This window comes from Prunus avium, chromosome 7 (genome assembly GCF_965620075.1).
Source record: "Prunus avium chromosome 7, drPruAviu1.hap1.1, whole genome shotgun sequence".
Lineage (NCBI taxonomy): Eukaryota > Viridiplantae > Streptophyta > Magnoliopsida > Rosales > Rosaceae > Prunus > Prunus avium.
The window spans coordinates 32,898,072-32,919,082 of NC_142290.1; the positions used below are offsets into that span (position 1 = coordinate 32,898,072).

At 39.3% G+C, this 21,011-nt stretch overlaps 2 protein-coding genes across 4 annotated transcripts; both read left to right on the forward strand.

The window, feature by feature from the left end:
- Positions 1–10,342: 10,342 nt before the first annotated feature.
- Positions 10,343–14,372, forward strand: ZAR1 (HOPZ-ACTIVATED RESISTANCE 1). Its single transcript, XM_021978291.2, has 3 exons — positions 10,343–10,812; positions 10,948–10,992; positions 11,328–14,372. The coding sequence occupies exon 3, from the start codon at positions 11,339–11,341 to the stop codon at positions 13,883–13,885; it is 2,547 nt and encodes an 848-aa protein (XP_021833983.1). The 5' UTR covers positions 10,343–10,812; positions 10,948–10,992; positions 11,328–11,338; the 3' UTR covers positions 13,886–14,372.
- Positions 14,373–15,096: 724 nt separating this feature from the next.
- Positions 15,097–19,983, forward strand: LOC110773771 (phosphatidylinositol/phosphatidylcholine transfer protein SFH12-like). 3 transcript variants are annotated; one of them, XM_088244428.1, is made up of 15 exons: positions 15,097–15,170; positions 15,973–16,141; positions 16,427–16,679; positions 16,773–16,872; positions 17,071–17,337; positions 17,569–17,646; positions 17,758–17,859; positions 17,942–17,991; positions 18,163–18,262; positions 18,375–18,422; positions 18,521–18,622; positions 18,836–18,971; positions 19,050–19,435; positions 19,585–19,677; positions 19,798–19,983. In XM_088244428.1, exons 2-15 carry the CDS (start codon positions 16,114–16,116, stop codon positions 19,807–19,809), a joined length of 1,755 nt encoding a protein of 584 aa, XP_088100554.1. In that variant the 5' UTR covers positions 15,097–15,170; positions 15,973–16,113; the 3' UTR covers positions 19,810–19,983. The 3 variants fall into 3 exon arrangements, with proteins under 3 accessions (XP_088100554.1, XP_088100555.1, XP_021833989.2); XM_088244429.1 differs by lacking the exon at positions 15,097–15,170 and adding an exon at positions 15,456–15,765 and having other exon boundaries at positions 19,053–19,435; XM_021978297.2 differs by lacking the exon at positions 15,097–15,170 and adding an exon at positions 15,457–15,765.
- The last annotated feature ends 1,028 nt before the right edge of the window (positions 19,984–21,011 follow it).

A 21,011-nucleotide genomic window follows, 5' to 3' on the forward strand; every position in this document is an offset into this window, starting at 1 on the left:
TTCCTTTTTCTTTGTTCTTTTCCAAATGATCTTCTTACTTTTTTTTTTTCGATGAACTGGGGGGGTAGAACCCCAAAGACAAACAGAAACTACTCATTACAGACTAGCCGAGTCCTAGTGACTCCAAGCAGATCATCAACAAGGCTAGCGCCAATCCAACTTTGGGCCATATCAAAAAGACAAACACCTAAGTCCATATTGTAGCCCCATTGCGCAACACAGTCAGCAACCATATTTCTTTCTCTATAAATGTGTTGAAGAGCACAAGAATCAAACTTTCCCATAAGCTCCCAGCAACATGAAGCCAGAGACGCCACAGGATGTAAACCAAGAGCAGTAGAGTTCTTCACCAACTTAACAGCCACTGCAGAATCCATATCCACGAACAGATTGCAGATACCTCTGTCCTTAGTAAGCTTTAACCCAAAAAACAAGCCCCACATTTCAGCCTCAAGGATCTGACCTCTGCCCAAATTAGCAACAAACCCACAAGTCCAATCCCCAGAGGAATCACGTATAACTCCCCCTGCACCAATGCATCCAGAAGCACTTTTCCTGGTACCATCCACATTCAGCTTATAACTCCCCCCGCACCAATGATCTTCTTACTTTAACATTAAATGTTTGAGATTATATTCTCGATTTTACATCCCCATATAATTGCATCCAACCCACTTGAGTAAAAATCCCATATAGTTTCACCGGAGATACAATTTGGGATGTAAATGTAATTTTACATTCCAAGAGATTTAAGGATAAACATAGTAGTTTTTCATGCTTCGTAGAGTGCAAGCGTCTTTTGAAGTGACAAGAATTAACGACTTTTTTCTTTGATCGGATTATCTTCCACTGGGAGTTTTCAAGGCAAGGTTTTAATAAGGCTTTGACTGTATTGGTTTGCAAGGAATTCTTGTATTTGAATGACTATTAAATGAAGTTTTTCTTTCTTTAGTGCAAAAGAGTTTACGGAGAAAACTGTTTGCAATTTTTTAGTCCAAAATAAAATGGTCTTGTAGTAGATTAATACCAAATAGAGGAACTGAGGAAGAGAGGAGTAAGAAATAAAAGTATCATGTCCCATATTCATGTGGCAAAAGTCATGCAAACTGAGACTTTGACTTTGGTCAACAGGGAAGGCAACGAGAAGCAACCACCAGCATTTGATGGAAATTTCTGGTCTTATAGACCTTCTTCAAACATGTCTCGTTGACTTGGGACCTTTTAGGCGTTCACAAGTAATCGTGAGCAGAATTACCACGTTGCCTTCTGAAATGAAATCCATACAGCGGCTAGGATCACATAGACATGCCAAATATAGTGTAATTGAGAGAGTTGAGAATGTATAATAAGAAGAACAAGATAGGTTTTGCAGAGAATTCAAATCTGCCAATTGAGTTTCTTACTTAGTGAAGGGTTAGATATACAAGTATACAAGGTGATTATTAGTTACAAACAATGCACAAGACATGGAGGGAAACATGGAGAGTTTCCATCCCTAAAACAAGGAATATGAAAACAAGGAAAAGTAACAAGGTGGTAGACAAGCCATTTAGGGATGTCTATGTTTTGTCTTTGACTTTACTAACACTCCCCCTCAAGTTGGTGCAAAGATATCACGCATGCCCAACTTGTCCAGTGAGTCATGGAAAACTTTACTTGATACGGCCTTCGTCAAGATGTCAGCAAGTTGGTTTTCCGAGTTTACAAATGGAAACTTGATTATACCCCTTTCTAGTTTCTCTTTGATGAAGTGTCGGTCGACTTCCACATGTTTGGTACGGTCGTGTTGTACTGGGTTATGTGCTATCTCGATAGCTGATTTATTGTCGCAGTACAAGTTTGTAGCTTTCAATGGTTTAATTCCCAGATCCTTCAGTAATTTCCGTAACCAGAGCAATTCACAAACTCCTTGAGCCATTCCCCTAAATTCTGCTTCAGCACTTGATCTAGCCACAACTTTTTGCTTCTTACTTCTCCAAGTGACTAAGTTGCCCCCCACAAATGTAAAGTATCCAGAAGTAGAACGTCTATCTGTGATGGATCCTGCCCAATCCGCATCTGTGTATCCTTCTGGGTTCATATGTGTATGTTTGGAGAATATCAACCCTTTGGCAGGGGCAGCCTTCAAGTACCTCATGATTCGAGTTACTGCATTCATGTGTGCCTCACTTGGTTGATGCATAAACTGACTCACCATACTCACAGCATAAGCTATGTCGGGGCGTGTGTGTGATAGATAAATCAGTCGCCCAACCAATCTTTGATACCTTTCTTTGTCAGTGGGTGCTTGGTCTGGATACATCCCTAACTTGTGGTTCTGCTCAATAGGTGTGTCAGCTGGCTTACAATCAAGCATTCCAGTTTCTGTTAACAAGTCTAACACATATTTTCGTTGGGATAGAAATATGCCATGTGTTGATCTAGCAACTTCTATGCCAAGAAAATATTGTAACTCACCTAATTCCTTCATCTCAAATTTACTAGCAAGGAGCTTCTGCAGATTCTTCATTTCTTCATTGTCATTACCGGTAACCACCATATCATCAACATAGATGATAAGGGCCGTAAGTTTGTCACCACGACGCTTTAAGAATAAAGTGTGATCCGAGTGGCTCTGAGTGTACCCAAAGCGCTTCATAGAATCTGTGAATTTTCCAAACCAGGCTCGTGGTGACTGCTTTAGCCCGTATAATGATTTTCTCAGCTTGCACACGGTGTTGGGACCAAGTGCCATGGAGATCCCTGGTGGTGGTTCCATATACACTTCTTCTTGCAATTCCCCGTGAAGAAATGCATTCTTTACATCATACTGCAAAAGTGGCCAATCAAGGTTTGCAGCCAATGACATGAGAACACGTACGGTATTGATCTTGGCAACAGGTGCAAATGTCTCTTGGTAGTCAATTCCATATGTTTGTGTATACCCTTTGGCCACTAATCGAGCTTTGTATCGATCTATGGATCCATCAGCTTTGTATTTAATGGTGTATATCCACCGACATCCAACTGGTTTCTTCCCTTGTGGCAACTGGACCATTTCCCATGTAGAATTCTTTTCCAGAGCTTCCATTTCAATCGCCATTGCTTCAGCCCATCTGGAATCTGTTATAGCATCCTGCCACTTATTTGGAACACATACAGTAGATAATTGATTGACAAATGATGCATATGACTTTGACAATCTATGAGTTGAAACATGGTTATTAATGGGATATTTAGATTTGGCAGTAAGGTCAGGACAATATTGAGACTTGGGTTTTCCTCTAGTGGTCCTAGGTGGGAGAGTGTATGGTATAGCATTAGGTGCTTCGGGAATTACCTCAAGTGTTTCCTCATCACGAGACGACTGGTCCGATGGTTGAGAAGAAGGGGTTGTATTTTGTTGTTGATCGCAGCAACCATTTGAATTGTCTCCTCCGGGATCTTCACCAAATAAGAACGACAATTTTCCAATACCTTCATCGCTGTCCAAATTTTGAAGTTCACTGGTGCTTGGCGACCGGTCGCTGGATTCTGTGCGACCGGTCGTTTTGTCACGACGACCGGTCGCTTCTGGATTACGACCGGTCGTTTTGTCACAGAGTCGATCTTCATCATCGCTGGAGCAAGGCGACCGGTCGTGGTCAGTGCGACCGGTCGTTTCAGGAAAGCGACCGGTCGCTTCTGGGTTGCGACCGGTCGTTTTGTCACAGAGTCGATCTTCATCATCGCTGGAGCAATGCGACCGGTCGCTGTGGTCAGTGCGACCGGTCGTTTCAGGAAAGCGACCGATCGCTTCTGGGTTGCGACCGGTCGTTTTGTCACAGACTTGGATATTTTCTTCCTTTTCTTCCTTCTCTTCATTCCTTCTCTCCCCCTGAAGAGAAGGGGGCATAGCAGCTTTAAAGTAGGATAAATCTTCATGAAATGTGGCATCCATAGTGACAAAGAGCTTACGAGTAGGAGGATGGTAACACTTGTATCCCTTTTGAGTTGATCCATACCCAACGAACACACATCGAATGGCACAAGGGTCCAGCTTACTTCTTTGATGAGATGGAACATGAGCATATACAACACAACCAAATATGCGAGGAGGCAGCTTGAGGACTGTAGGAAGAGAGACATGACGAGCCAAGGTGTTCAGTGGAGTTTCAAACTTCAAAACACTACTCGGCACTCGATTAATTACATATACTGCAGAAAGAAGGGCATGTCCCCATAAGTAGTGAGGGACCGATTTATCCAGCATGTAAGCACGAGTAACCTCAAGTAATTGTCGATTCTTTCGCTCTGCGACACCATTTTGTTGCGGAGTGAAAGATGTGGAGGTTTGATGAATGATGCCTTGGTCTCGAAAGAAATGTGCCAAGACATTGTTCACATATTCCCCACCATTATCAGACCGGAATACTTTGATGGAAGCTTGGAACTGTGTGGTAATCATAGCATGAAATTCACGGATTGCAGCGGAAACGTCACTTTTATGAGCTAGTAAATATACCCAAGTCATGCGAGTACAATCATCAATAAATGTAATAAACCATCTTTTGCCATTGGAAGAAACTTTAGCAGGACCCCAAACATCAGAGTGAACCAAATCAAAAGGGAATTCCGTTTTATTATCACTTAAGGGAAAAACAGTTCGATGGCTTTTGGCCAATACACAGGTTTCACACTGAAACTGAGAATGATCTAGGCCACGAAACAAAGACGGAAACAAACGTTGAAGATAGCCAAAGGATGGATGTCCTAGACGACGATGCCAAAGCCAAATCTGATGTTGATTGCGAGCTTGTGAGCTGGAACCTTGAGTATGAGCTGCCCTTGGTGGTGAAGAGACCGTCAAGGAATACAACCCCCCTCTTCGTTTACCATGCCCAATCGTCGCGTGAGTCGTGAGGTCCTGAAAAAGACAATGGGAAGGATAGAATGTGGCATAACAGTTATGTGAGTCAAGTAATTTTCCAACAGACAGCAAATTGCAATTGATGGAGGGAACAAGTAGTGTATGAGATAAAGATAAGGAAGGGGAAAGTGATATAGTTCCTTCACCAGCAACATTAGAGGGGACTCCATTGGCACTAGTGATGTAAGGATGACGAGACTTAGAAGATATTGTGGAAAACATAGTAGAGTCAAAAGTCATATGATCAGTGGCACCTGTGTCAATTATCCATGTAGTGGGTTGTGTACCTGATTCGGAGTCGGAGAGTAGGGTGGAAGATGGAGAGGCATCGGTAGTTATAACACATGCTGCCTTGGGTGTTTTGTTGCGGGATTTGAAAGCATCCCACCACTCAGGATAACCATGAAGCTTGAAGCACTTCTCAACAAGATGATCACCACCACAATGAGTGCACTTCTCAGTTCCCTTTGCATTGTCAGTTTTGGGACCCCGGGGGGGAAGTCCGGAGGACGTACGGTGTGGTGGCCGATATGGCTTGACCGCCATTGCACTCCCACCGCCAAGCATGGAAGATTGGCGATTATCTTCTTCTACCACTAGTGCATAAGCTTCAATGACTGCTGGAAGCGGATTCATGGCAAGAATCCGACTACGAACGGAATCAAAGTTGGGATCGAGTCCTCCCAAAAAATCGTACACACGTTCCACCTCAAGTGCTTGTTGGTGAAGAGCCACATCATCGGGATTGGTATGTTTGCAGGGACGGAGGCTGTCAATTTCCTGCCATATTATGTGTAATTTTTCGTAGAATACATTCACAGGTTCACCACTTTGAGAGGTGGTGACTGACTGACGACGGAGTTGGTACAACTTGGAGCTATTCTGTGTGACAGTATATGTCTTCCGAGCTGCGTCCCACACCGCATAAGCCGTTGAGCAGTGATCAAATAAGGCACGTACATTTTTGGTCATGGAGTTGAGGAGCCATGACTGCACCAAACAGTTGTCTTCATCCCAAGCTTCATAGCTAGGATCATCAATGGCAGGGGCAATCTTTTTACCATTAATGAAACCAGCCATACGACGAGCAGTGATGGCCAAGCGAACACTACGAGACCATGCAGGATAGTTGGACCCATCCAACTTATCAGGAGTAATTGGAGAGTAGTCATGAGAGGACCGGGGTGGTGGTGGTGTTGTGGAGTCGATCTTGGTGGAGTCGATTTTAGAGGAGTCGTCCGTGGAGTCGTTGATGGAGTCGTTGGTGTCACCCATGAGGTAAGTATATAAAAGGATGTAGAGGAAGAAATAGCTTAAAACTTCAGCAAACAAGAGCACAAAAAGGGCTTGTGATCAAGACCAATTTTGAGGCAAGGCAAAGTATGAGGTAGGAATAATATAACAGCAAATTATGGGCAAGGATAGGTAGAGATTTAGGCAAGAACAAGGTTATGCAGAGGCAACCAAAATCGATTGCTCTGATACCATGCCAAATATAGTGTAATTGAGAGAGTTGAGAATGTATAATAAGAAGAACAAGATAGGTTTTGCAGAGAATTCAAATCTGCCAATTGAGTTTCTTACTTAGTGAAGGGTTAGATATACAAGTATACAAGGTGATTATTAGTTACAAACAATGCACAAGACATGGAGGGAAACATGGAGAGTTTCCATCCCTAAAACAAGGAATATGAAAACAAGGAAAAGTAACAAGGTGGTAGACAAGCCATTTAGGGATGTCTATGTTTTGTCTTTGACTTTACTAACAAGACAAGGATTGTTTCGATGCATCTTCCTCTGCCTTTACCCCGACTCAATTCTATATTTTTTCTTACATCCTTAATCAACCAATGCAAATACATTCCATTCCTATCGGTTGCGTCAATATTAGGAGATGTTATATTTATGAAATACCATATAATTTTCCAAATACTTTTAGATTTGGTTGACACATGGTTGTTCAAAGGAAGAAGGGGGGAATTGGGAATGAGGTGTATTTTAATAACATTTTTGAATTAGAAAAAGATGAAATGAAGAGAGAATTTTGATGTTATCATTCACTAATTTTCAATTGTATGAATGCAAGCAGGCCAAACTCAAAATGTGGAATTTTGGGTCCAAAATCACCCTCAACGCTTCTATAGGGTCATATGTTATTTTTTCACTCATACCTTAAATCAGGCGGAATTTCAAACCAAGTTTGAGTCGGACAGGAATTACACTTGGCATATAAATATTAGAGTAAAATCTAATATACTTTCACTTAAGATGCAATTTAAGGCAAATGACTCAGTAGTGCAGTGTGCCTTAGTTCAGTATGCTATCGCCCCTTTCAATAAGAAACGTCTTCCAAAAAAAAAGGCAATTTAAGACGTAAATGCAATTTTCACATTCCCAAAGATGTTGTCAAAGAACTAAAGGATAAGCATCGTAGTTTTTCCTGCTCCTCCTTGTTTCAATCATGCATAGAGTGCAAGTGGCTACTTTTAAAATGCAATAATTAACAGCAGTTCCTTTCTTAATTATAGTACCAAACTGGAGAAAATTAATATCCATTATACTCCTTCAATAATTCATAGGATTTGAAATATGTGGTACTTTCTAAAATTTCTATATATATACAACAGCAAGGAAGGAGAAGCAACCACCAACCAGCAGCTTCTGTGTGGTTTGATGCATCATGCATGTGAAGGAGATGGGCCCCTGTTGCGTCGATTCAGCTGCACCAAAATGGATTCAGCTACATTCTCAACTTGTGATACTCGTAAATGCACGAGCCGTTCGGTAGTATAACATAGAGCTGGCAAACGGGTCGTTTTAGCGGGTTTCGGGTCGTTAACGGGTTAACACGAACACGACCCGTTAACCCGTTAAGAATAAACCCAGAAAAAAAAAAAGGAAAAAAAAAACACATAGCCAGCAACCATTGTCTCTCTCATTTTTCTCTCAATTTCCATCTCATAAACACCATCCATAAAACTTTCATGACCATCCAGAAAACTTACATAAAGAAAAACAAGAAGAGAAAAAAATGGCTGATTAGATTAGATTATTTATATATAAAAGAAGACAGAGAGGAAGAGACGAGAGATGCAGATAAAAAGTGAAGAAGAAAAAAAAAAAGATGGAGAATGACGGAAAGAGGAAGAAGGAAAGGAGAAAAAAGAGATGGAAAGAAGAAGAAGAAGAAGAAGAAGAGAGTGGGAGGTCACAAGAAGAGAAAAAAAAAATTGTTGATTAGATTAGATTAGATTATTTATTAAAAAAAAAAAGACAGAGAGGAAAAGACGAATAAGAAGAGAAGAAAACAAAGGAGAGATGGAGAATGACGAAATGAGGAAGAAGAAAAGGAAAAATAAAAAAGAGATGGAGAGAAGAAGAAGAAGAAAAGAGAGAGTGGGAGGTGAGAGACAGTAAACGGAGAGAGAAAGAGGAAAGATGGAAAAGGAATATAAAAAAAAGAGGAATGGTGTTGGAGTTGGAGACGGATATTTTTTTAAAAACACATTTAGCAAAACTACCAAATTACCCTCCTTAACGGGTGGATGCGAATATTTGCGAATTGACCCTACCCAACCCGTTAGCTTAACGGGTTCACCCGTTTTCAACCCGACCCATTAAGCTCAACCCAAATACTGATAATTTCGTGCGAATTCGTGTCGTGTTAACGGGTCGTGTGCAATATTGCCAGGTCTAGTATAACATATGTAAGTGCGAGGTCGATTCCACAGGGATTGGTGATTGAATAATCCAATTCAGTTTTCCTACACAAAACAGAAGAACAAGAAAGAAAATAAATAAAACAAGAAAGAAAGAAAAGAAAATAATTCAAGTAGATAAGTTCCCAAGTTTAATTAGATTAACGGATTGATTCTAGCTAAAATATGATTAAGCCATGGTGTTTGGTCCTAACCTTGTGTTCCTAATTCTCTAATTTGATCATTTGTTGTCTAACCTAAAATTAAGCATTAGGAACCCATTAAGCATAGAAGAACATTTTAAACAACCAAGTATGTATCTAATCCCTGTTGTCGAATGTCCATACATACTCTTCCTATCCATAGTTCAATTTGAATTAAAGCATGGTGTCTACTCTTAATTCAAACTAAGATAGCTAACATGCAAGCCTAAATGGTGATCAATTATTCAAACTAGCATATTAACTTATAAGCATAATGAATAAGAACAAAAACCATAATTGAAACATGGAAACTAATCAAACTTGAAACTAAAGAAAAGAATTTACATAACAATGAAAAGTAAAGTTGAACTAAGAAAAACTTAAGGAGAATTTCAGCACAAATATTTCATTACAACAATTGAAAACTAGAAAGAGAAACTAAGAGAATTTGAGGGAGAGAAGGGAGGGGAGCTCTAGAGAAGTATTTGAGAGCTCCCCCCCTTGGGGGTGTGTTTTGAAGCTTGAAAACTTCTCTATTTATTGGGTTAAGAGGGAGGAACATCATGATGAATTCCAACACCACCATTCCTCTTTTTATACAACTCATAACTCTCACTTCATCTTGTCTATGTTAGTGTGATTGGAATCAATTCCATCTCATACTTCTTTTGCTGCTCTTGAAGCTTTCTTCACATGAGTTTTCAAAGGTGTTCAATTGTGGCTGCCTTTTGCTGCCAACCCATGTGATTTTCTTTTGGTTGCTGAAAAGAAATGATTCTTCTGAACCAGACTTGGTGTAGGAAGGCCTGAGGTTTCAATATGTATCCAATGAGGCTCAAATTTGTATATGTCATAATAGACACCCATTGGAACAACTTTTATCAAGAATGTATTCCTATATGAGCAGTACAAGTGTACGTTTTGGGCCTTGCAAGTTGATTGCCGAAAATAGACTGGAATTGACAATGCATTGCAGTCAGCTTGTGGGCTTGTTTTGGGCTTGATCTTCCCTCCTAAAAAATCTGGAAAAATTTAGATCTTCAAACCCTTTGAATTATCTTTCCAAGTATATGCAGCCCAACTCAAGAAAAAATCGGAAAGACCTTCAAATGTCATTTTTGGCCCAGTAACGCAGATGCTGCTGAATTTGACCTTAAGCTGCCAAAACTTGCATAACTTCCTCTAGAAGACTCGGAGTCATAAACCGTAAAATTCTCCAGAAACTAGACTTCCGCATCTTTTCAATGATATATGGCTCATCATCTGGTTCTTCTTGAGCAAGTACAGTCCAATTCGTGAAGTTGACTGATTTGTAGACACCGTTTTGAGCTAACTTGTCTCCAAAATGCATTTAACGAGTCTCAAGCTTATTACACTGAAACAAACACAAAATTTATTAAAAGTATAAGTTTAACTCAAAAACATAATCAAATTATAAGTTAGTAGGGTACAAAATGATATATAAATATGCACCGATCACCCACCCCACAGTAAATACTTGGCAACTGTACTCTCATGGCCTGGAAATTGTATATATTTGACTATGGCTAGCTCTACCTCTATGCCTGTTTCATTTCATACTGGGAGTTGCGGGGTCTAAAAAGCTTTCAAATTAAGCAACCTCAAATATATATGTCCCCAAGTTATTTGATCAAAGAAATTCCCCCAACACCATCCTCCCTTCCTTGATCAGGAAAAGTTTCATGCCCCATTCATTCATCTGGCAAAAGACATGCAAACAGAGACTTTGACTTTTGTCAACGAGGAAGGCAACAGGAAGCAACCACCAGCATTTGATGGAAATTTCGCCCCTGTCTTGTAGAACTTCTTCGAACTTGTCTCGTTGACTTGGGTTCCTTTTAGGCGTTGACAGACAAGGAATTGTTCTGTAAATTCCTTTCTGTGCATCTGCCTTTTTCCTCCATTTGAGCCAAACCAAAGCTTGCAGAATTCTTGTGTTCTAGGAAGCAGAGAAACACAGAGGACTGTTCAGAATTCTTGTGTTCTCTAACAGGGTTCAGTTGTAAGTGTCTCTATAATCCTAAATTTTGTCAATCGTGAACCCTTTTTCTCCTTATTTATTGGTTGCAGAAGTTTTGCTCCTTTATTTATTTATTTATTTTGATGATAATCTTGGTCTGATCAAACATGATCCCAGGGTGTGCAGAGAGAAGATTATCAAAGAGAACAAAACCCAATTAATGTAAGTTTCACTTTACCCTGACTCAGTTCTACAGTTTCTTTTTGCTTACATCCTTAATCAACCAATATGTAAATATATTCCATTCCTATCAGTTCTTCGGTCAATATAATTAGGAGACTTTATATTTATGAAAGACCATATCATTTTCAGTAATATTTTTAGATTTGGTTGAGACTTGGTTGTTCAAAGGAAGAAGGGGATTGAGGCATGTTGATTTTTGAGTAGGAGCAATAGTCCATAATTGTAAAATATAATTGATAGTTTGCTACACTGTGAATGTTATATATGTTCAAAATGTGAGAAAGTCTCAGTTTTTCTTTTAATTTTCTTATTAGATTTGTGCAAGATGGTGGATGCTGTAGTAACAGTGTTCTTGGAGAAGTTGTTGGGAGCTTTATCAGAGGAGAGCCGCGTTTTCAGTGAATTCAGGGACAAATTTGAAACATTACAATCTGAGCTTCAACTGATGCAAAGCTTTCTCAAAGATGCAGAGAGGCTCAAGAGGAAGAATGAGATCGTTCGTCGCGTAATGGCTAATTTAAGAGAACTGATTTATGAAGCTGAAGACATACTAGCAGATTGTCAGCTTCAATCAAGAGATGATGGCCTGTTTTCCAGTGGTTGGTTTATGTGCACCAACCCTTTTAAACTTCCATTCCAATATCAAACTGGGAAGAGCCTTGGAGAAATCAACAGGAAAATTGCCACCATTAAGCAAGACATTTTATCCTATCTTGGAGTTCCACTGCTGAATCAACTGGAGCCAATAAATGCACAAAATGACCTGATGCCTAGATGGAGCAGTCCTGTGTATGATCACACCCAAGTCGTAGGTTTGGAAGGCGATGCGAGTAAGCTCAAAGAATGGTTATTTGAAGCTGACAAGGGGATACTAGCTATTGGAGTTGTGGGCATGGGGGGCCTGGGGAAGACCACTATTGCTCAAAAAGTATTTAATGACAGGAAGATTGAGGAGCACTTTGATAGAAGAATTTGGGTTTCTGTTTCTCAAAATTTCAGTGAAGAGCAAATCATGAGAAGTATGTTAAGGAACTTGGGAGATGCAAGCGTAGGAGACGATAAGGGTGAATTACTAAAGAAAATAAATGAATATCTTTTAGGCAAGAGGTTTTTGATTGTGATGGATGATGTGTGGAGCTTGGATGTTACTTGGTGGCTCAGAATTTATGAAGCATTGCCAAAGGGAAATGGAAGCAGCATCATTATCACCACAAGGATAGAGAAGGTTGCACAGAAAATGGGAGTGAAGGAAGCAAGATTGCATTGGCCCAAATGCCTCAGCAAGGATGATAGTTGGCTGCTATTTCAGAAGATTGCATTTGCAGCTGATGGAGGTGAGTGTAAGCATCCAGAACTGGAAAATGTTGGAAAGGAGATTGTTGAGAAGTGTAAGGGTCTTCCATTAGCAATCAAGGCAGTTGGAGGAATAATGCTCTGCAAACCATCACGCTATCATGAATGGAGGCGAATCGCAGACCATTTTCGTGATGAATTAGCAGAGAATGATAACTCAGTTATGGCTTCTCTACAATTGAGTTATGATGAACTCCCATCTTACTTGAAGTCGTGCTTTCTTTGTTTGTCTCTTTATCCTGAAGATTGTGTCATAACCAAAGACCAATTGGTACATTGGTGGCTTGGAGAAGGTTTTATTCCGCTGAGAAATCGTAGATCAGCAATTGCAGCAGGGGAAGATTGTTTCTCGGGGCTAACAAATCGATGTTTGCTAGAGGTGGTGGACAAGACTTATCATGGAACAATCTCCACATGTAAAATTCATGATATGGTTCGGGATGTGGTGATAAAAATGGCAGAAGATGATGCATTTTTCAGCACAGAAGGTAAAAACTGCCGCCATTTGGGTATTGCAAGTAGCATGGCTCAGAAGGCCAATCACAAGCTGCGTGCATTGTTATCTACAACTAAGACAGGTGAAGTGAACAAGATTGCTTCAAACACTGCAAAGAAGTTTTGTGAGTCTCGCAGCCTTCGAGCAATGGATTTGTCCAGGTCAATCTTTGATACACCTCTCTCAGGCCTTTTACATCAGATTGGTGTTCTTCAACACCTAACCTACCTTAGTGTAAGCAACACACATCCGTTGGTTCAACTCCCACCTTCACTTGACAAGCTTAGCAATCTTCAGGTTTTGGATGTCAGCTACTGTCAAAACTTAAAGATACTCCCCCCTTGTATTATGACTTTCAAGAAGTTAAGGGTCTTAGATGCCAGCCATTGTGGTTCACTCAAGTATCTACCTAAAGGCTTGGGAAGGCTTTCAAATCTTGAAGTGTTAGTGGGATTCAAACCAGCCAAATCAAGCCAGTTAGAAGGTTGCAGGATTGGTGAGCTCAGAAATTTAATTCGGCTTAGGATGCTCGGGATTCGACTGAGTTGCTGTGATGAGATTGGAGATACTGAGGTCAATGTATTGGTAAATCTACAAGAACTGCAGCATCTGTCAATAAGTTGCTTTGATAGTCATGGTAATAATGACCTCACATCCAAGCTTGACAAGCTGTTCCCTCCTCAACAGCTCCATGAGCTCAGCCTAGAATTCTATCCAGGAAAGATTAGTCCATCTTGGCTCAATCCCATCTCACTTCCTATATTGAGGTATCTTTCATTATCATCAGGCAATCTTGCAAGGATGAATGAAAAGTTTTGGGGGAATGACAACACTGTCTGGAAAATTGAGGGCTTACTGTTTGAATCTCTTTCCGATTTCGAAGAAGAATGGGAGAGGCTTCAACAAGTTATGCCAGCATTGAGAGTCGTCAATGTGAGCTGGTGCCCAGAGCTGGTATCTTTTCCAATTGAGAATGTTGGGTTTAGAGGTGGTGTCTGGAAGGAGGAAGTGCACAAAAGCTAAATGCAAATGTCATGTGCTAGCCAGCTAGTGCTACCATTGAATTTTAGCAAATGTTCAATTCAGTTTTCATTGTAAATAAGCTTGACTGCATGTAATATATGTACATGCTCTATGTTGCATGAATGTCCTTAGCTTGTTGTGGAGTCTCTAAACTGCCATTTTTAGAGGTATAATTGGAGAGAAGAACGACGACGATGGATATCATGAAGGTGTTCACGGGACAGTCAGATCCTCTGTGAATCTTGATTCTGATTCAGACTGAAAAAAGAGGAAAGACAAAAAAAGGGAAAATGATACCTGAGTCTGCAAATGCTTTCTGATTGCATGCTTGTATACTTGTTGCCACATCTAATTTATGTTACCTTCTGAGTGTATCTTTTCTGTTTGTTTCTTTCTGAGGAACAAAATTGCATTGTAAATATATTCTTCCAGGCCTATTGACTAGAAAGTACTTTCGGATTTTTATTTATGGAAATTTTTTGTGTGACTATTGCAACAATGGAATGACAGTTTTTCAGGAAAACTAACTCTATCCTACCCGGATGGCCAAGATATCAAAGGGAAGAATCAAGGCTGAATGAATTTGAACTCCCAGTTTTACTATAGAAGTGCGTGGCTGTGAGTCAACTCAAGCTCACCTTGGTTGAGCTAAATCTTTTCACGTCCAACCAACATGCAATTTCAGCCAATAAGGAAACAATCAAGCAAAATCCTTGGAGGTTGGTAAGTTTGGAAAGAGAAATGACAACAAATCAAGAAGCTTGACCAGAAAATATTGTAAATTTTGAATCCATGGTGTGGAATTCAGGGGAATTAAGAAAAATATCTGTTTTTTTTTTAAATGCTGAATAATCACAAATAATAACAATGTACATTTGGATTAAACGAATTTAAAAGAAAGAGTTTGAATATTTGCAATAAAGTTAGAAAATATAATGAAAAAATGACTATAAAAACACAAAAAGTAAATGGGTGAATTTCTTAACTGGCATAGAAATCTCTCGCAAGTGCATGCGCCGAAGATATTGTGTCACATTTTGTAATTAAAATGGCTAGATCCAATGAAGAATTTCAAATACATATATTTCAGATTTTCTTCTATTACAACTTGTAGTAAAATCAAAGAAATTTTTTTATAGGAAATACAATACAATCCAAACCAATCAAATTCAAATCTATAGATTTGAAATCACTATTTCCAAATGAACGCTATATAACAAAGGGTGTTTGTTTCTAGCCCAAAAGAAAGTCACTTGGTGAAGAAAACAGACGAAGAGAACACAATGTATGTCTTTCTTTAATTGAGTTGTACTTGTTCTTGTTTGTTTTCGGTTGTCTTTTTCGATTTCATTTTAGTTAGATTTTCTTTTGAGCTTCAATCTTAACATAATACTCTTTGTAATTGTTTGTTTGATCTAACAAAGAATCTAAACAAGTTAGTGTTCACATAAACTATGTCTGAAAGTAGTGAGAATAATTTTCCCGGGAAACAAGCAAAACAGACGTTAGTGGTCGAAGTTAAGTCAGCTCAGTTATCTATAGGATTTGAGTGGAGTTGCCTTGCATTTCGCCAACTTCTCTTTTTCTCTGTCTCATTCCCTGTTGTTGGTTAAGAATAACACAAGACTAGCAAAATGAGCATGATGTTTTTGAGACCTCGTCAACACCAAGCTCTGAATCGAAACCTTAAAAAAGAAAACAACATACTAATTTCTGTCTCTCTTCGACGTGTCTACCTCACTGTCTCTCCGTCATTTTCTAAGCATGGTCAAATCCCCAACTATGTTTCAGGATATTTATACCCATTGTTGTCTCTCTGCCCCAAACCCACCTTGATTTTTTTTTTTTGGATTGACCACCCACTGTGTGTATCACCAGATGTAATAATCTTCTAAACCCTCTATCCCACTGTCGTTTTGTTCAATTTGGTCCCCTAAATTCTGCTCATTTTTATTTGAATTAATTTGCTTTCAGTTTGGTTTTGGTGTTTTTTTTTTAAATTTATGTATTTATAAATTTGAGCTGCATTTGGTTGGAAATTAGCATAAATAGCATAATTTGGTCTGTTTTGTGATCTTGGTTTCCAGAGTGGGAATGTAAATGCGGGCATTTGGGCAGGGCTTTGGTTCCAGGTCTGTATCTGTGATATGAGTGCTTGATTCTTCTGCCCTTTGGCTACTTTTGCATAGATTTTCGGAGAAGGAAACCGTTTTCTCACGTGTGACACCATGTCTGGATCTCTCTTTGCAAGACCAGGTAATAAAACTACCATTTCTGTCTCATATTGTTCATCAATAATCATTGAGAATCAATGTATATTCACAAGACACGTTTATATTATGTATATATAACTATATGCTTCAAATGTGAGGATTTCTCTTAAATGTATAATGTGCGTTGACACTTAAAAGGACCTTAGGATGTTGAAATAACAAAACCTTGGATGTATTGACATAGGTAGACTCATAAATTCATGATCTTTGCAAATTTTGATGCCTCATGTTTGATGTGCATAGACAATCTTCTTTTGTATAATTTCAGTATCTGATGTCGACATCTCTGAGGAAGAGGGAAAGACTAGAGTTGCGTCGTTGAGGAAGAAAGCAATGAATGCCTCCGCTAGGTTCAGAAAATCTTTGTCCAAAAGGGGTAGAAGAAGCAGTAAAGTCTTGTCTGTCGAAATTGAGGATGTGCACGACTCTGTGGAGTTACAAGCTGTGGACTCATTGCGCCAGGCACTTATATTGGAGGAACTTCTTCCTTCCAAGCACGATGATTATCATATGATGCTCAGGTTTCTTCCTCTTGTTGTTCCACTTGCAGTTTTGTGGATACTTTTTCTGATTTTTTGGTTTTTTTCATCTAAACTTAATTCATTGTACGACAGATTCTTGAAGGCCAGAAAATTTGATATCGAGAAAACCAAGCAAATGTGGTCTGACATGCTCGAGTGGAGGAAGGAATTCGGTGCTGACACAATTATGGAGGTAATCACTGTAGAAATAGTTGGTAAGGCTTTTGAATTTTGCTGATTGTTTTATTTTACATCTCTTCATTTATTAAATTTGTCTTCTTTCAGTTTAGATCATATTTTCATTTTTCCCAGTAATAGACTCTCCAGCAGATTCTCATTTGCTTATATTTATTCATCAATTAGTTACTCATTTATCCATCTTTTTGTCTAGGATTTTGAATTCAAGGAACACAGTGAAGTCTTGCAACACTATCCCCAAGGACATCATGGAGTAGACAAGGATGGACAACCTGTGTATATTGAGAGAATAGGGCAAGTAGATGTGACCAAGCTGATGCAAGCCACAACCATGGACCGCTATGTGAAATACCATGTCCGGGAGTTTGAAAGGACATTTGCTGTTAAGTTCCCAGCTTGCTCAATTGCAGCAAAGAAGCACATTGACCAAAGCACAACGATCCTCGATGTGCAAGGAGTGGTATGTGACAACTATAATCACTATGGAAAATTAGAGAGAAGCTGTTATGTTGTTTAAATGTCAACCATTATGGATAATGACTGCAATCGATCTTAAGAGGCATACACAGTTTAAGCAGTGTGCATATTTTACATAGCAGTCTCACAAGTTCTTCTGTCTTTGAAGTCATGTCTCGTTTTTTCACCATTTCATTGCATGGAATGAACTATTTTAACAAATTTTATGCCTTAGGGACTTAAAAATTTCAATAAAGCTGCCAGGGAACTTATTGCTCGCCTTCAGAAGATTGATGGTGACAATTACCCTGAGGTACTGTCTTAAAGTTGACATATTTTTTGTCTATAAATTTCTGGATTTTTAGAACTTTTATCGTCGATGGCAGAATTGTGATGCCATGAAAAAATGTTGTGAACAATGCAGACCTTGAATCGCATGTTTATCATCAATGCTGGTCCCGGTTTTAGAATGCTGTGGAACACCGTGAAGTCCTTCATTGATCCCAAGACAACGGCAAAGATAAATGTGAGTACGTAGCTTTTGATGTTACAAATGCTAGTTCTTGTCAGGGCCATATTATTAATAAAGGAAAGTTATTGTCATCCAGGTCCTTGGCAATAAGTATCAAAGCAAGCTACTTGAAATAATTGATGCTAGGTAAGTCTCTAATTGTGCAATTTATCTTGCACTCTTAATTTTGCTAACCCAGGATTTATAACCTGTATTGTTATCAAGTGTTCCCAAATGGCGTCATCTGTTTAAACACGCCACGGTGCTGCTTCAGTTTGTTTATTTTGATATTCCCTTTCTGGTTTGGCTTTGCTCCAGTGAGTTGCCCGAGTTCTTAGGTGGTACATGTACTTGTGCTGATCAAGGAGGTTGTATGCGTTCTGATAAGGGCCCCTGGAAAAACCCAGAGATAATGCAGGTGGACAAACCATTCTGTTTCTGTTTTCTTTTCTATATCATTGCAACTCCGTATACTTCTTTAGTTTGCAATTGAATTAAAATTATTATATATTTGACTTGTGCACATGCAGATGGTCCAAAATGGTGATCATAAATGTTCAAGAAAATCTGGAATTCAAGTAGGTCTTACTTGATTTTAACTGGTTTTGTAAGATACATCTCATTTGGTGCTTATTGTCGTAAAAAAAGCTCAAGCTTATTTATATAATCTTCCCAGGAACGTGACACAGCTCCAACTCTAGCTGATAAGCGACCTTTCTCTCCTAGATTTACAATGGAGCATATTGAGTATCCAGGACTTTCTCGCTTTCAGGAAGAAGTAAGTATCAAAGACTTCCAAGTTCATTTTAGTTGCTACCAAAGCTGTGTGTAAGAGACAATTGCTAGATAAATCAGGCATTTATTTGTTTGCAATCTGAGTATGATAGGAATTGTTGGTCACATACAATTGTCTAAACACTCAGCATTTGAAGTGGGATACTTTATTTTTTTAGTTTGCAACAAGGTCTTTTAAGATAAACAATCTTTACAGGCATCCATAGCGAAAAATATCCAAGAATCTTACAAATGCAAGGACCATGTCTCAATGGTCGGTAAAATTGTGGATTCAAGTTGGCAAAGGAGCAGCAACTTTGCCCTATCAAAGGGTTCATCATCTAACAACATAGGTGACCTTATATCTGTATTTTCTTTCTTTTTATGTGTCTTTTGCAATAACTAGGCTCTGAGTTTCCTTTAACTTGCAGCAGGAGATTGTTTTTCCAGGGATGATGCTTGCAAAGTTCCTGATGGGTTTGGCTCTCAGATTTTGGCTGCTGTTATGGCGTTTGTTATGGGAATAGTCACCATGGTCAGACTGACGCGTAACATGCCAAAGAAGCTCACTGATTCCACCTTCTACTCCAGCACTGTTTGTGATGGTGACACAATGATCAAAACGCAGGGGCCTTCATACCCTGCCATCTCTGGTACAGATCTCATGTCTGTCATGAAGCGCATGGCTGAACTGGAAGAGAGAATGAGCATGCTGAATGTGAAACCAGCTACCGTGCCAGCTGAGAAGGACAGAATGCTGAAAACTGCTTTAGGCCGGGTTGATGCCTTGGAGCAAGAGCTCATGGCAACAAAGCAGGTATCTTATCTTGGGTTTCTTAAGTTCCTTTATGAACTTTTTTGAACAGAGCTGTTAAGCTTAGCTGCACAAATGCTGCTGCTGCTTCCAATAATAAATGTTCAATAGAGATGTGTATGATATCTCATTCAAATGGTTTCTTTGTTTAGGCTCTGGAGGAGTCGCTTACCCGGCAAGACGAGCTCTTGGGAAGTCTTGACAAAAAAAAAAAAAAGAAGAAGAATAAGATCAATAAGAAAATGGTATGCCACTGACTGAGACTAAGATCACAACATCACCTATTTAGTTCCTAATATTAATTCAGCCTTAGATTTTAGGTGGAGTTTGTGACATTTCTAATATGCTTTTGGCTTGCAATGCAGTTCATCTGGTGAAAGGAGAAATGTCAAACAAAGAAGAAAGATGCACATGCTTGGTTGAATACTTTGAATATCGTTGGCTCTCCAAAGCCACCCAAATGCACTCCTACTCTACTTATTGTTCCATAAACGTTTACCACATATGTGAATGAACAGAAGTTTTGGTCAGATACAGAGTTTGCCAGACTATCACCATTTTGCAGATTATTTCTTTCCTTTATTTGGGGTCAATGATTATGCAGATATATATTTCAAAATAAATTTCTAAAGTCTAATAATTAGTAAAGTATTTAGTGTTTGGTAGATACCCAATTGGATTTGGGGTGTTTGCATGATCTCTTCTCATCATGTTTTAGTTGTACCTAAAGACTTTCTTGTGTTTTGCTAGCAGGAAAGCAAGTGTGAAGTTGAGCTACTTAGATGATTTAGAATCTGGATAATAGAGTTTGATAAAGCTCAAGTGGGACCCCCCACCCACCAAGCAAGCTTAAGCTAGCAAAGGCAACCGGCCTCGGGCAGCTGCCACTTTACACGTGGCACGCCGCTTGCTTGAGGGAGGAGAAGTGAGCATATAATGGGAATGTTTCTTTGAAAGATTCACACGAGAGAGAGAGAGAGAGAGAGAGAGAGAGTGAATGAATTGTAGGGAAAGCAAAGGCAAACTCTCAACTAGAGGTGTCAACCTTGCCATATCTTCAAGTTGGACTGCCACCCCTTAGGTTTTTTAGGCTTTACTTTCCCAGCTGGCTAACTTAGAGCTCCCACCCATCATAAACTTTACACATAGTAATATACATCAGCATTATAAAATCACTAAATCATTCCTTTTTTGTTACACATAAAATAACAGAAAGAGTGTGAGCCATCTAGTTAACCTAATGGTTAATCTAATGATCTTTAGATTAGGAGAGCCAAAATTTAAAACTTAATAGCAAATTACTTTATTATATTTTTTTTTTCTAAGTGTTAAAAGGGTTGTAAAAGAGGTGGGAGCCAAGGCCACCTTGCACATGGCTCTAGTTCTGCCCGTGCTCAAGGGCGGAGCCAATTAAGGCCTAGGAGGGTCATATGACCCTTCAAACCCAATTGTAACACTTACAGTTTAGGCTTTTATTTGCTCATTATTTTCAACTTGACCTTGAGAAAAGAAGGCATGAAGCATATGGAAGTGGGTGGTAGAGCAATTGGTTTGACCTTCTACAACGTATGTGTTTTTA

Coding starts and splice junctions, on each gene's coding strand:
- ZAR1 (XM_021978291.2), top strand. CDS start 11,339: ATGGTGGATGCTGTAGTAACAGTGTTCTTGGAGAAGTTGTTGGGAGCT.
- LOC110773771 (XM_088244428.1), top strand. CDS start 16,114: ATGTCTGGATCTCTCTTTGCAAGACCAG. Junction 18,423..18,520: donor CAAGAAAATCTGGAATTCAA/GTAGGTCTTACT, acceptor TAATCTTCCCAG/GAACGTGACACAGCTCCAAC. Junction 19,436..19,584: donor AGCTCATGGCAACAAAGCAG/GTATCTTATCTT, acceptor TTCTTTGTTTAG/GCTCTGGAGGAGTCGCTTAC.